Genomic DNA, 15,773 nt, shown 5'->3' on the forward strand with positions numbered 1-15,773 from the left:
ATAAAGATCCCATATCAATGCCTCCAGTACTCTGGATATATTTTCTGATCAGGTCCTCAAAGCTCTAGGAGATGGCACATTCCTGGTTTCTTATGAAGCAAAATCCTTCTAGGCACATCTGAATGTTTTCTTCAGAAGTGAGCCCTAGACTGAAACAAGGTTCATGGTATTCCATGGGTTTTAGATACTTGTCTAGATCTGGGAGCATAACTAACACCAGGGGTTTCATGGCTTTGTTTAAATCTGTCTTCACAAACTGAAGAGTTGTGAAATAAGGTATATTTCACTACAATGAGGATGTGAAATCAGTAGTGGTACTTCCCTGCTTACTGCCAGTGGCTGCAATAGCAGAGAGCTACCCAAAAGTCAGGAGAAGGAAAGTGCCACCATCAGCTTGTTTCTCACCCCTGGGTGGGTCATTGCCCATCTCTGGTGCCCATGCCTGCATGCTTGGCAGAGCAATGGGTTTGTGAATGCACTTTTCACTCACTGTTCAGTGCTTAGCTCCCTCCCAAGCCTCCTGAAGCAGTATCAAATTCTTAGAAACCCATTGCCTGACCTCTTCCTTTTGGAATATTTATTAGTGTACAACAGCTACAGACTTACACCAATGGTCATGAATAGCAGCAGCAGTAGGTAACTATGACTAGTGTGCCATCTTACTGTTTTCAACACACCAGAGTAATTAGCTATTTTCATCTTGGTCTGATTGCACTAATATTCAAATATAAGCATCACTTGATGCACTTTTCAAGAAGCAAGAGCTGTGCCACCCTTGTGTAGGCCCCTTCCAAATCTACGTGGTGATATTCCTCCCATGCTGCTGTGATTGATCTAAAATAACATTGGCTAGAGAAGGAGTTTGGTGCATTTCACCTCTCAAACAAATGTGTGTCAGGAAATACAAGTGAGTGGAAAAAGTCTGTCTGGAGAGGCAGCGTGCTGTGGTGTATTGTGTTTCTCTGACATGAGAGGAATGTGGCAGGGAGGTCTACAGTTCCCTGCTGCAGGCACTGACACTCTGGCTGGAAAGCAGCTTGAGATGTGCCTTTAGCTTCATTAAGCAAAATGCTTTCTGCCCCGGGCAAGAAGTGCTGTAAAGCACAGTGGAAGTATTATAGTGTGTGTGGTTAGGCATGGTTGCCAATATCAAGCAGCTAAAATCACAAGTCAGGTATTCCAGCATAAAATCAGTCTGGAAAATAGAGATTTAATTTTTAAAACACTTCGTTTCCTTTTTGCCTCTTAAGCTTCATTTATTTTTAAGTGAAAGCTGAGATCTTCACTGAAAGTTGAGATCCTCATCTGATTTCAGGGCTTTAAGAAAAACAGCAAATTACAAAAACCTTGCAGAAGAGCCACAAAGGTTGTTAACAGCGAGCCAGGCATCTCCTGCAGAAGCTGTGTGATTGAATAAGCTTTGTCATTGCAAATGGGATCTGAAAGGCAGGGATGCAAAACACAGGCTAAGCTCCCGGCACTGGCAATGTCGCTGAGGTTTGCTTACCTCTAACAAATAGCAGTAACTGTGCTGGCTTGTGTCACTGAGCAGCCAGCCAGAAATCCCAACAAACAAAGCAGCAGGGTCTGGCAAGGCTGTGTTGTGTGGGGCAGCTTGCAATACGGACCTTGCAACAGGGTTACCTACAGCTGATCATGTCTGTGTGACTTCTGCAGCCTCCCAGAGCTTCAGAAAGGTTTTAAACTGTGTGCTGGGGTCCCAGCAGGACTCCTGTGTGCAGCCAGCAGGGGATGCTGAGGGATGCACTGATTCCTTGTGGAATGCACTGCAGCTTCCAAGGAAATGGCAGGGGAAAGGGAAGGTGTAAGGATGGTGATGTCGAAGGTGCTCTCCCCACTCTGCCAAAGCTGTATCTTTAGGATTGGTAGCAAACAAGGAAGGTGGAGTGCTTCTGTTTCCAGGCACTGTCACAGTGCTGGAAAATCAATGCCAGAGCATAGCCATAGGCATTTTTAGGATCACTCCTGTTCCTGCCAACCTGCACTTCAGTTCCAAAGGAGACCACAAAAGCCCACAGTGCAAAGACTGAGATCCAAGATTGTGAATAATTGTATAGGATTTGTAAAGGAAAGCTCGAGTTTACTGGCTTGCAGAGAGTGAGCTGCTGTACCTCCATCTGGTATGAGGTGTGTGAGCTGCAAATCTGGCCCTGTTCTATTGCCTCTCTTGAACTCTTGGTGGTGATTCTGGTGTTGGAGGTGTATGAGATGCTCTGATGTACTCCAGGACCCAGCAGCTCACCTGAAGGTTCAGCGTCATTTAAAACCACTAAATCTGAAGGATGTATCATTCAGCTTGTAAATACTTCCTCCACCTCTGGTGGAAGCATTTAGTCAGAAGCAATGCCTTTACTAATGTCATATGGAAGGGCAAAAAAAAAAGATATAAACATGTTGTGTGCATTAATTATTTATCTTGCAATCAAGAAAGCACAAAAGCAATCCAGGGTGCAAACTGGGCAGAGTTGCAAAGGGAAAACTGGCTTTCAGTTTGAATAATGCACACCCCATTCAAGCTTTCTCTGCAGAACATGAGGTCTAATCCCAGCACATGTGGGGGGTTTAAAATCTAAAATTTTTTTAAATCACGCTGCTCTTGAGAGGTGATTAACTGTGCTCACTTAGCTTCAAGCGAATAATTAAACTGTGAGGAGTTATTATTTTCCTGGCTCCTTTGTCGTGTTTCTTACTTATTAATTTTTAGAGATTCAATTTCTAGATTTTTTATCATCAATCAGACCCTGCTTCTAATGTCTAAAAAATAAAATATGTAAACGAAAAACTGCCACAGATTTAAATACATTGTATTGTTACAGTATAAATACCATCTCTGTAATTAAATAACTTGAAAATATGAGCCATCAAATTTTTGTCTCAGAGACTCAGCCACCTATGAAGGTTTTGTGCCTTTGAAAATCTCTCTAGTGTGCTTTGCTTCTCCTGATTGTTCTTGGAAGAAAATTAGCTCTTAGTGGTTTAAAATCTGTTGGCTTTATTTGCTGCTAAATATGCACATGGTAAGTGCTGTGGGATCAAAACAAAAACAAGCTGCTCTTCCAAGGATGTGATTTGCAGTTTGGCAGAAGTCAGCAATGCAACTCTTGGAGTATTTGGGGTCATGGTGCATTAGGGTAGATCCCTTTGGCCTGCATCAAGAACCTGCAAGGTGTCTTCAAATCAGAGGAAAGAGAGAATTTAAAGAGACTAGAAAAGGATGAGAGAAGCCACTTGAGAAAGCAGGGAGCCTGGTCCAAAGTCCTGAATTTGTTTCATCCTTGTCCAATGCCAGTGTTCCTACATTAGAGTAGTGCCCTCTTAAAAATGTCCTCTGAGATTCCATCACTTATTGAGGGTTTGGGCAGGTTTTTTCCTCTGGGAAATGTTTTCCTGATGATTCAGTAGCTCCACCAGGTGCCTGTGGCTTTGTCATTAGTTTGCTGTGTTTGTGGGGAGAGTAGGATGAGGCCAGGTTGAGAAGGTGAAAGGGGACGGGGAGGGAAATTCTCACATGGGGGCAGGAAGTTCATGAAGGACCTGGATGAAAAGCCCTGAGAGGATTAAGAGAAGAAAATGTTACCCATCCAGGCTCCTTTCATCATGCTTTTCACTGTGAATGTCTTGAATTCTGGGGTATTTTGGAAGTGTTGTAGACAGATATTAAATAAGAACAAAGTTTGTAATCTAATCACAATCTCAGTGGTGGAGAGCCCTCTGGATTCCACCTGCAGAACTAAAAATCAGTAATGCATTAACAGAAAGACCTGACCTTTTCCTTTTGTGCCCTGACAGATGAGCAGGAGCCAGCAGTCAGCAGTGATTCAGATATCTCATTGATCATGGCCATGGAGGTTGGACTCTCCGACGTGGAGCTTTCCACGGATCAGGACTGCGAGGAGGCGAAATCCTGAAAACAGAGCTCCAGCACCAAACCACAGGGCAGGGCCACAGGTAGGGACCCAGCCAGCTCTCTGGGGTTTGGAGCAGTCATGCCAATGCCTCCAGAGCACTGTCATCCTGCACACTCCATGCTGAGATGGTGAAAAGCAATAGCAGCTGCTGTGTCTGCCTGGATGCGGTTCCATCGCCTGCACACCTGTCTGGCTCACCTGGGACATGGACACATCCAGATTGTGCTCGAGAGCACTCATGGGGCTCTCCAGGGGCTCCTCAATGTGCAACTGAAATGACAGCTTGAGTGTTTTTTACACTTGTTCAATCCAGTTTCCGTTGTGTTTTTTGAAAAGGCATATGTTTATTTTGTTTGTTTGTTTATGGTTTGTTATGGACAATGTTTCTATTGACTGACCCCAGCTTTTTCAAGAGTTCAGTCCAGACACCCGAATTCCCATTCATTGGTCACATCATGATCTGAGCAGGATTCATCATTGCCTTGTTGTTTCTGCATGAATTACATGTGGCTGGCTCCAGAAGGATCATGCACCAGCACCCTGCATTAGGTAACACCTGCCTTCATTAGGTGGCAGGCTTGGAAATGACACATTCTGAAGGCTTTCATTTGTAATTTGCTTGTATTTCTGAATTTGCAGAAATCTAGGTTAAAATGGCATTAGTTTGTGTCTTAAAGTTCTGTTCTAGACAGGTATTGTAAAGTGTGAAGGAGAGACAGAGCTTGAAGCATCACTCCATCCATGTGCTCCTGTCCTGTATTTTATGCTGTTCACAGGTGTCAGTACATTTGTGTCCTTCCTCCAAGTGACAATTCCATAGCTGGAAAAAAAGATCTAGCATAACATCACTTCTTAATTTTACAGACCAAAACCAGATCAGTGGGCGGAGGGAGCATCTGAGAGGTTTCCAGAGGCTGCTTATTAACAGTTCTGCATTGAGCAGGTGACAGTATTCTTACAAAGGGTCTGGAGATGCTGCTGTCAGCATCAGAAATTGCCAAGGGAGCAAGAGGCAGCCATTTGAAATGTTTAATTCCTGGTTTGCTTTGGGTCTTTTCACTCAGTGTGCTTCATTTCTTACATTTTGACAGCAGTTTTTGTCTGCTTGTTATCTAACAATAGTTCAGGTGGTTTGTTGCCCTCCAGAGTCCCTGTCATTGTTTTCAGAAGAATATTTGCAATTTGTATACAGGTACATACACCAAAATATACTGGGGAAGGAATTCAAAAATAAAAGAACTAATACAAATCAAAACACCTAAATAATAATGACCTGACCTAATAATTTATTTCATCCTGAGCTCTGCTTTCCAGGTGAGAGCTCACTGTTAACTGTGCAGTGTGTGATTTGGTTTTTCAATGTAAATACTCAGCTGTGAAGAAGCTTACTGTTACACAAGAATTCACAGTTTCTGCTGAGAGTCAGATGATTTGAATCACATTGCTGCCTCCTGAGTCAGTCCACAGAATCAACAACTCATCTTACATTGAAATTTCATGCAGAGGTCAAACATTTTGACTTGGCAGTGTCATGATGGCATCTCAAAATGCAACTGCTGGGGCTCACTGCATTTAATCTCCTTGTGGATTTACTTGTTAAATGTGAAAACTAGCTTCCAGTCAAAATTTGTGTTTGTCAGATTTTATTCAGGAACACATGTGTTTATCCCTAAAACTTTGGCTGACTTGCTTCTTCAGTACAGAAAGAAGGAAAAAATATTCCCCATGCTTTTCTGTCCATTTAGAACTAATTGAACATTTAGTTTAATTCTGTTTTATGTTCTTAGTCCCTAAATTTCAGGGTAATCTTGAGGTGAAGCTGAGTTACACATCACTGAAGCCTGAATTTAGGAAAGAAGCACTTAAGTAAATGTTTTATTCCATCCTTCTTTAAAAAAAAAAATAATAATTTTGGACTTGCACTAAAATTTAATTATTCTCAACAGGCCTTCTATGAGCATACATAAGCCCCTGTGTCGGTTGTCATTTTTAGGCCTTTTATTTGAGGGAGATTGAGGCACAAAGGAAAAAGGCTTTATAGATGCAGTTTGGAAAGAGAAATTATTGAAATCACATATGATAAGCGGTCCCTTGGATTTCACTGATGACCTCTGGATCAAATCCCAAGGAAGTCATTGCAAGAAGGGCATTGATGTTGGGGTGCATCCATTTCACAGGATTAATCTTTTCTCTCTCCAACATTTTAATTGTGGATTGGTGGAAGTTACTTCTGTCTGTAGTGAATGGAAAAAGAAATGAGAGGGAAAAAAAAAAAAAAGGAGTAATAGTGTTTTCCCTTTCTTGTGTTTTTCTTGATTCTTGGTTCTGAGTAGCATTAAACACAATAGCCAGATCAAGATGCTTGTTTGCTCTGAATGTATACAGTTATTTCAGATGTCAAATATCCAAATGTTTTGTATATGTATGTAATGCCATCCACAACACTTGTTTCATGTTAGAAACCTGAAATTACTGTACCATTTTATAATTAGACATGTAAAGAGGGGACAGTGGGTGGGAGGGTCTGTTATTTTTATACCAAGATGTTCCTTGTATTTAGTGAACATTTCAAACAGTTTTGTACTTTCAAAATATATACATTCCATCCATTTCCAGAAGAGAATTATTTCTATTTAGAGTAGTTTATAAGCAAACCAAAAAAAAAAAGAAGAGAAAAGGTAGCATCCCACTTATCAGCAGTATCCTGGTTTTCAGTGATGGCTACAGAGCTTTTTCCAGCCGTGTCTCTTCTCACATGCAGCACAGCCATACCAGCAAATGCCAGTGTTGTAAAGAGAATTAAAATCCCAAATGAAATAAATACCACATAAAATAAATACCACATGGACCACATTTTGTTAAGCTATAAGTGCACAGCTTAACAAAATGACTGCATTAAGTTCAGAGACAATGGCCTGTCCCAGAGAAATTCTCCAAAGCACTCATTCCTGCATCTCTACTTTGAGAAACACCCACCAAAAGGCCATGGCACAATCATCCTGTGGCATTTGCATGGGCCATCCTCTTTCTTGTATTTGGCTTTTTCATCCCTTTCCCTGCTACCTGTGACGTGCTGCCAAAGCTGGGCAATAGCAGTTTGTGAAGATTTTTTTTTTGCCTTTTTTCCCTTCTGTACAGTCTTGCAAATAAACTTTTAACTCTTTGCTGACATTTTATAAGGTATACATCTTCTTCTCCAATGCACTTTATCTCTCTTGAAAAATGTGGGAGTCGGAGAACTACCATCTTAAAGGGATTTGCCTGACATCATGAGAAACATACTTTTTATTATTTTGTGTCGTTTTTGCTTTGTTAAATACTGTAAATGCTAAAGAGCATAGACAGTGACTCAGCTGGGGGAAATACCGAAATGTTGAGGCTAATACTTGGAAGCATTAATCAGTAGTCCAACATGGCTATTTTTGCTATATAGAGGATTATAATGTAAATATGTGAGACTGTGTTATTACGTACTAGTAAAATATTGCAACTCTCAAAGTTGAGATGGTGAATTCCAAGGAATTTTATTGCAGGTTTTTTTAATAAAACAAATCTGATGATTGTGTTGTATGTGCTTTCTAACAGCCTGTGTAAACCTGGAGTTTCCTGCACAGCAAACCTGGGTAAATTCCATGCAGGGTCCCATGATATCCAAACCATGCCAAGAAAGAAAATGCACTTTTAGGGTGCCCATAAAGGAGATGCATTCACCTGTGCTGGGTCTCAGGAAGCCACTCTGGAAAAACCACTGAGAGGGCAATTCTCTAACACAGGGAGTCAGGTTTGGGGGCATCCCTGAGGGAATAGGACTTCATGGCCCAAAATAAATCTGATGAGCCAATGCATTTATCAGAATTCAGCTATAAGAAATCAGTGGTGATAGGTGAGGCTATAATTTTGCAAAAGGCTCATTCCTCAGCTTCAATCTCTGTGCAAACAGAGCAGACACCCACAAAGGAGTAACACCAGGACAAGGATTCCATAATGTAGTAAACCTTTTAAAAACCAGGTGCAGCATGAAAGGAGGTGTCCTTTCATACTTTCAACTTTAAAAAGGTCTACTATACTATGGAATCATAGAATTCTTCAGGTTCAAAAACACCTCTAGGATCACCAAGTTGAACTGCTGAAACAGGTGTAAGTGTGCCTGGCTGCAGGGGCTGAGCTCAGAGTCCTGCTTTGTGGGCTGTTCCATGCCTTCCTTCATTTCTGGGCTCCTCACTGCAGGAGAGACATGGAGGGGCTGGAGTGTGACCAGAGAGGGGCAAAAGAGCTGGGGAAGGGTCTGGAACACAAGCCCTATGAGAAGCACCCCACATCCTGCACCCCATATCTCACATCCTGCATCCCACATCCCACATCCTGCATCTCACATCCCACATCCCGCATCCCACATCCCACATCATCCCGCATCTCACATCCCGCATCCCACATCCCGCATCCCGCGTCCCACATCCGTGTCTCTCCAGCAGGAGGCTCTCCTGCCTCGCGAATCCAGCCTCGGGCGCCCTGCCCGCGCCTGGCTTCATTTATTGAGCCAAATCTGTGACTATTTGCCGTGCTAAACAAGCGAACATCCCACTGTGGAGGGTTTCTCTGCTCTCCCTGGAGCGTTCCTGTCGGTGACATCTTTTATGAAAAATCCTTTCCTTAGGATTTTTCCTCCTGAGAAGCTGAGAGGCCTCAGGAACAAAATGTAAACAATGGTTACCTGCTGCTGTGGAATGCAACAGGTGCATCTGTGACTGGCCCATGTTGGATGTTTGTAATTAATGGCCAATCACAGTGAGCTGGCTCGGACAGAGAGCCGAGCCACAAGCCTTTGTTATCATTCTTTGCTATTCTATTCTTAGCCAGCCTTCTGACGATATCCTTTCTGCTATTCTTTTAGCACAGTTTTAATGTAATATATATCATAAAACAATAGCTCAAGCCTTCTGAAACATGGAGTCAGGTCCTCATCTCTTCCCTCACCTGAAAACCCCTGTGAACACGGTCACAGGCAGCCTTGCTGCTTTGCTGTATTCTGCAGAGCATGTTTTCTTCTCTGCTTTTAATGCAAGTTCTCAGCTGTTCATATTCTGATCACACAGGAGGAGCTATTTTCTGCAGCAGCAGCAACCTTCTGTGCTGGCTGTGCTCAGGCAGCTCTGGCCTGGTATTTGATTAGCACCATAAAAACAGGTGGAGAAAAAGATGGTTCTCTAGGATGTATATGAATTAATTTGAAGTATGGTGGGGCTTTTTTGGTGGAAGATTGCTTTTGCAATTCATCCTGGGGAGCTGCCTTGGGCAGAGGAGCCACGGCTGCCTTCAGAGCTGGCTCCTGGGATGGAGATGGAAATCACATTGGGCTTTAAGTAAGCTAGAGTTCTGTATCTGCTTTGAGCCCTTCTAGTTAATCCAGTATCCAATATCTCCTATAAGAAGCACCTAGAGAGTCATAAATACTGCAGGATACTAAGCACTTCCTACCCCCATTAAAGATGGATATGAGAATGGGTGTTTGTTCTGTAGAGAAAGCTTAAGGGATGTGTAAAATGCCCTTGCAGAAAACAGCCATGTAGTAATAATGTAGTTATTTACTTCTGCCTGGGATGAAGGCATGGAAGATGTGAGACCTAAAAGCAATGGAAGGAAATAACATAATGCAATATCCTATTGATCTGTGGGATTTTCCCCTGCTTGAGATCATGGCGCCACAAGTAATGTTTGCAGTTGTACTGACTAGAATTAAAATAATTATAGCATGGAAACAAACCATGACAAAAACTCCTTAGGGCTTAAAGCCCTCTGCTTCTCACTTGTGGGCTGATGGGGTCCAGGGGTTTCTGCCATGCCTGTATGTATTACTGCAATGCCCAGTTATATGTGCTGTGAGTGCCTTCTGTCTCAGTCTGGAGCCATGGTAATATGGAGCTAACATGAAACAATTGACATCATTCCTTTTCAGGATGCAGCAAAAAGTGTCCACTACACTTCAAGCCAAATATATTTTCTGCTATTCGAAAGAAAAAAAAAAATTAAAATAAAATCCAGTGACTGGAGGAGCCAGGGGATTTTTTTCATGGGAAGGTTTTACTGCTTTAACTTGCATTAAAGCTGATCAATGAGGACTCAGGTTGCATCATCCTTCGTAAGAGAAGCCTGGCTCACAGGAACAGCTTCTTGTCTAATGATGTGCTGCTTCAAAGGGCAGGTCTTGGAGGCCACACAGGGATTTAAAAACAAGCCCCGAAGTTACTCCATCAGCCCTCTGTGAAGTGACACATAACAGTTACCAATGAGAAGAAGGCAGACCACAAAGGACTGATGCCTTTCTTCCTGCATCCTCATTTTCTTCCCCCAACCCCAATACCCATCTGTGCCCTTGGATCTTACCAAACAGTCATTAACCAGACCTGTGGGTCTTCTCTTCACAGCAACAAATGGTCAGGAGGCCAGGTGGGAGCTGAAACCTGTGCTACAGACTTTCACACAGGCTTCAGTTCAATACTCATAGGACTGGCTGGGGAAAAATGCCTTAAAATGTGTCTGCTGGGTTTTCAGCTGCACATCTAGGAGCAGGCACTCATAAAGCTCTGTGTTTTTATCCACCAGCCCAAAAATGTGTTGAAAATATTCCTGCCAGAGCCAGGTAAGACGATTTCCTTTTTGGTTCCTAATATCCCCTTACATTGCCATAATATCTTGTTTTCCATGTGTACTTGCTTTTCTAAAGAAACCCCAAAGGCAGGTGAGCAAAATTCTTTGCCCGTTGGAGTCCCTTTCCCTCCCAAGTGATGTTTCAGCTCTGAATGAGGCTCTGCTATCAGCCCACAGGGATTTCTGCTGGCTCTGGATCTCAGCATCTGAGTCATGCTCCAAAAATAGCCAGGGAAATGTCAGCCCAGCCAAAGTCACTGCCTGATTAACAAGGAGCTCTCACAGTTCCAGGTATGTCCAGATACGCTCCTGATCTTAACTACGGAGCCAGGCTTTTTAAAAATAAATATATCATAAATTTTATGGGTAGCGAGTGCTTTTCTATGCATGTGCTCAGGTAGTGTGTGTGTTAAGCAACGTGCAAAGATGTTTTGCTAGGGCTGGTAGCTGACCAAAGTTGCCATTAATGACAAGGAAGGGAGGGGGAAAGCTTTTAGGCTGATATTGCTGAGGTGCTCTCCTTTAAAAGAGGAAGGAAATGTGACTCTGTGACAGACCTCATCATGCTTGATGCAGCACAGCAGGATGCTCTCTGCAGGCACATCCTCCAAATAGCTTTTCCACCTCAAGAGTAATCGCTTTCTCCCTGCACATCACAGCTCTTGTGGGCACATGAAGGTAAAATCACATAAAAAAACCCTGTCAGAGGTACTCAAAGGTAACCTACTGATTGGTAATCAAAGGAAAACCCCCAAACCTTGAAATTATTCCTGCTCCGATGTTCGTGAACTAAGATGCAGCTGCTAAAGTACCATTTGAAAGTAGTTTTAATAGCAACCATTTTTAATTTTGTCCTTCTTCAAAACACAGGTCTACACATGAAAATCAGCTTAGGTCATGGGAGGTGTGGGTTTATACTACTATATTTGTAACTGAAGGGTTCCTTGGAGCATAATCTTATTCTGAGAGGAAAAATGTAGTCACTTAATCCAGATCAATATAATTCACTTTCAGACCTAGGCTTGAAGAAGTTGAATTTGTTCTTAAATGTGTCTGAGGAGTTACTTTGGGATGATTACACAGGTTATCCATTACACTGGAGCTTCATTCTTTGAACAGATTACCAGATTTCACCGATTTATTTTTCCTGCCTTTTTTCTCCTCCTTCTCTAATTACTTTGATGCTCTGCTGCTAAAAGCAGGCAGGAAATGCTGAGAGATTGACCTAGAGCTGGCAGCCAGCCTGTGAAAATCTCAGCAGCTCAGAACAATGCTTCCTTAGCGCTGTTTCTCTCTGCTTTCTGGAACTAGAACCGGCGCTTTATTATCAAGATGATCAGAAGGTAAATGCCTCTCACAAATTGTCAGGGTTGGGGGTTTATTTGGTTGGTTTTTAACAGGAAATGTGGCGGAAGCAGGTGTGTGACTCTTTTGCACATTATCCACCAGTGACTGGGCCTCCTGTTTTTGTATATGTTAAATGTCATGGGCTGACTACAGCACCGTCTCAATATCCTGATGATGGTCTGCAGAGAAATGCTCTCTAGAGGTCCTTCTGCATTAGAAAGACATGGTTTCTTCATTTTGATCCAAACAAGACACACCCTACGTTTAAATGGATTTTACTTTGTTGATGGTCCTCTACTACAGATGATTAAGGAGGGTGCCTCTGATTCAGAGATCCCTTCAGTGCTGTTCTCGCCCCAGGTTGTGTGTGACATCTGAAGGTGTCACAAGTTTCCTTTGTGTTTCTGGGCACACTGAAGACTCTCACAGATTCGAACAAAGGGTGTTAGATACTTTTGCAGGCATAATGAGAGGCTGGGGTCTAAAGCTTAGAGCCAGCTGTTGAAACTTGAAGATTTGATTTTCAACTACTTGATCTTTTTTTGCAGAAACAATCAAAGAATCAAGAATCGCAGAACTGTTAGGTGTACTAGTTTCAAAGCAAATCAGTGGAAGATTCCAAGCCAGAATGGTTTGTGTTGAAACAGACCTTCAGGATCACCTAGTTCCAATATCTGGGTTTGTGTTAGTGTGAGATTGCCTTCATCTCCACAGCAATTTCTTTCTGTATCAAGAGCTTGCTTCCTTCCCCCTCCTTGCTTTTTATAGGAAAGAAAAAAAAATCAGTCTGATCCAGACACACATGACTTTCCAATCTCTGAAAAGCTCTGTGTCTCTTCTTGCCTTGAGAGTAATTCATCTTTTCAGAGCAAGGCACAGATGAAATAAATCAGTAAGCTGTGCAGAGAATAAAAAGTATTTCTGGCTGCTTTTCTCTCAGATGTCAACAAATTGATTTCTGAGATTTCTCCATTGTGTATATATATATATATATATACACACACACACACACACACATGCATTTTGAAATATATTAGGGCTAGTGATTATTTTATGTAAAATTGAAAATTGAACCAATCTTTTCTGAAGTTGCTGTGCCAGATTACCTTAGAAACTTTTCCACCTCAACTTTCTTGATTAACTGCCTTGCATTTCCATGACGCTTTTTCATGGCTACAGAAATATCACTTCCATGCATAGGCTGCCAGAAAAGCTGAATTCTGAGATATAAAATAGCTATTTCTCCTAAATAACTCGTAAAATGTTAGGGATTGAATGCTTGAGCCTCCATCCCACAGCACAAAATATGCAATGACAGGGACTTTGGTCTTTATGTGAAAGCCATTTGTGCTCCTACAGGAAAAAAACCCAAAGTACAACATTTTATGGTCATTATTTTCAATGTTATTTTTGTCTGCAGTTGCTGAGTTGTGAAGAGCTGTGTGCTGTGGACTTCTGAGATAGCTGCTGCCCATGAATGCTTCTGAATGGGGAGGAAAAAACCCACAGGTCATCAGGTTTTTTCTTTGGCTTTGAAACCTACTAGAAGGGACAAACCAAAGTCATTAGTATGAGATTAAAAAATTGTTGATAATGCATGTACATACAATATAATAATACATCATAAATTAATTCTACAGAGAAACTAATTAAGTTCATCCCTGGAGAACCTCTAGAGCAGTACTGAGAATTTCAGAGCTTCCAACTGGTAAAAACACTCACTTGTTAAAAGACTGGCAGTTGTTAATAGAAAATGTGTTTTGTACCTAAACTTGTTTCAACCCTGGAATCAGTTTAAGATACCCTACAAGTTACTTAGAAAGGAGTTTGGGTTTTTTTATATATATTGCTATGTTTACAGACTGCTCTGCATAATTCATAGCTGATAATTTATGGAATAGTATTGTGTTTTGATTCAAAAGTATGCCTAACTACCTAGCACAGCTAAAGATTAAGTAATGCCCCTGGTGCCCTACCAGAATTGTTGTGAAACAATTTCATAGTTAGTCATACCCAGAAAAACTAGTGAAAGTGCTGAAAGTGGTTTCCTGTTGTGGTTATACACCACTAACAACTCAGCTTCTGGATGCTGCACAGAAAATCAAACAACCTACAAAGCAGCTTTTTTGTATTTTAGTGTAGCATACAATACTGCTTGAAATGTGTATTTCCTGACAAATTATTTTGAAAGATTCACTCAATACATCCTATTCTTTTCCTTTTAGGACAAAATAGATATTTCAGGAATAATTAATTTCAGTAAGGCAGTCATGGTGTGCAACACTGATATACTTACTAGCTGTGAGATAATGACTTTTCTCCTTGAATCTATTAAGTAAATTCTTCCACTTTCAATCATAGTTACAGGCATATTTTATTCCCTTTCTGATTTATCATTGCTGTCATCTTTTCTGTTATATACGGTTTGTTAACTGTTTTCTCTTCCCAAAGATAGTTTTGACCCTTCTGATATGAAACTCTTTCTGGAATGGTTCCTTTCATTCTTTGTTGTTCCAGTTTCTCATCACCATGTTCAGTCATACTTAAACCCTCAGCTATTTCCCTTTCTGTCTTGGGGTGATTTTATGATGATTAGTTTATTCCCTGATAATTAATTACAAACATCCAACATGGGCCAATCCCAGATGCACCTGTTGCATTCCACAGCAGCAGGTAACCATTGCTTATATTTTGTTCCTGAGGCCTCTCAGCTCCTCAGGAGGAAAAATCTAAGGAAAGGATTTTTCATAAAAGATGTCTGCGACAGGGACTGACGTTCACATCCATTTGTCCAAACTGCTGCTTTTGTTCTTCTCCATTCCTTCTTCCATATATTTTTATCAGTTGTCTTTTTTTCTGTTTCTATATTTACATATACTTTTATCTTCTTTCCCTTCAACCTTAACAATTTCTTTCTGTGTTCTTCTTTCATTTCTCTCATGCCTTTCACTTTCATTTCACAGCAGCCAAGAATGGGTTGAAGAAATGATTCATCTTCCTCTTTTAGTCCTGGCAGAGGTTACAGAATGGCTCCAAGGCACGGGTTTCCTCTGACTTCTGATGCTAACAAGTGATGGCTTTCCAAATACTTTGCATATTTGTATCGAGACAGGATATGAGCCTCTATCAGGAACATTTTTTTGGAGTGCTTTTGCTATTTCCACATATGTGTATGAGTAGGTACCCTGGAGCTTTATACTAATATGTTTTGGTCCAGTGCCATAAATAAGGGAAAGCCTAGTTTTGCCTTAGAGCTGAACTGTGGGAAGACACCAGGACCTTTTTGGATGTCTGGGAAGCAGGCAGCTACTGAACTGAATTAGCCTGGAGCTGTGCAGCTTCCAAAAAGCTTTCTGTCAGAGAGGCTGGCTGTGTGATGGTAAGGGGATTGGTGGAGAAGCTGTCTGAGCATCCAGACTGCTACAGCAAGGTAAGTGAGCATTGAGGTGTAAAAAGATATCAGAATTCCTATAAGACATTTAACAAAATTACACAAATCCCTAGAAATTATGGTATCAGGACCATCTTGGATGTAACAGTCCATTTGAGCTGCAAATCAAATGAGGAGCAAAGTACAATATTAATTGCATTGGAAACTCCTGAGGTAGCCCATGTTGTATATCAATTGGTACTGAAGTTGTGATCCCATTGCTGTAGCTGTGCATGTGCATGACTTGTTGACTGTGTGACTTTCTCAACAGATTTCTGATATTTTCCACGACTGCCTTCAGTGGCTGTTTTCAAGCAAAGAGGAAAATTCCATAAAAATTCCCCTAGGTTTATGAGCTCTACACCACTTGGAATATCCACCTGAAAAGATCCAAAATATAATTTTCTGTAGAAAACTACTGC

At 41.5% G+C, this 15,773-nt stretch overlaps 1 protein-coding gene across 1 annotated transcript in view; it reads left to right on the forward strand.

Annotated features, from left to right (window-relative positions):
* Nucleotides 1–6,606, forward strand: part of RNF150 (ring finger protein 150) — a 72,069-nt gene extending 65,463 nt beyond the window's left edge. The window contains exon 7 of the mRNA XM_005492179.4: nt 3,811–6,606. Coding sequence (XP_005492236.2) covers nt 3,811–3,929 — 119 coding nt within the window. The 3' untranslated portion in view covers nt 3,930–6,606. The remainder of the gene's footprint in view (nt 1–3,810) is intronic.
* Nucleotides 6,607–15,773: the final 9,167 nt, after the last annotated feature.

The sequence above is a fragment of the Zonotrichia albicollis genome, chromosome 5 (assembly GCF_047830755.1).
Source record: "Zonotrichia albicollis isolate bZonAlb1 chromosome 5, bZonAlb1.hap1, whole genome shotgun sequence".
In the NCBI taxonomy this organism is placed as follows: domain Eukaryota; kingdom Metazoa; phylum Chordata; class Aves; order Passeriformes; family Passerellidae; genus Zonotrichia; species Zonotrichia albicollis.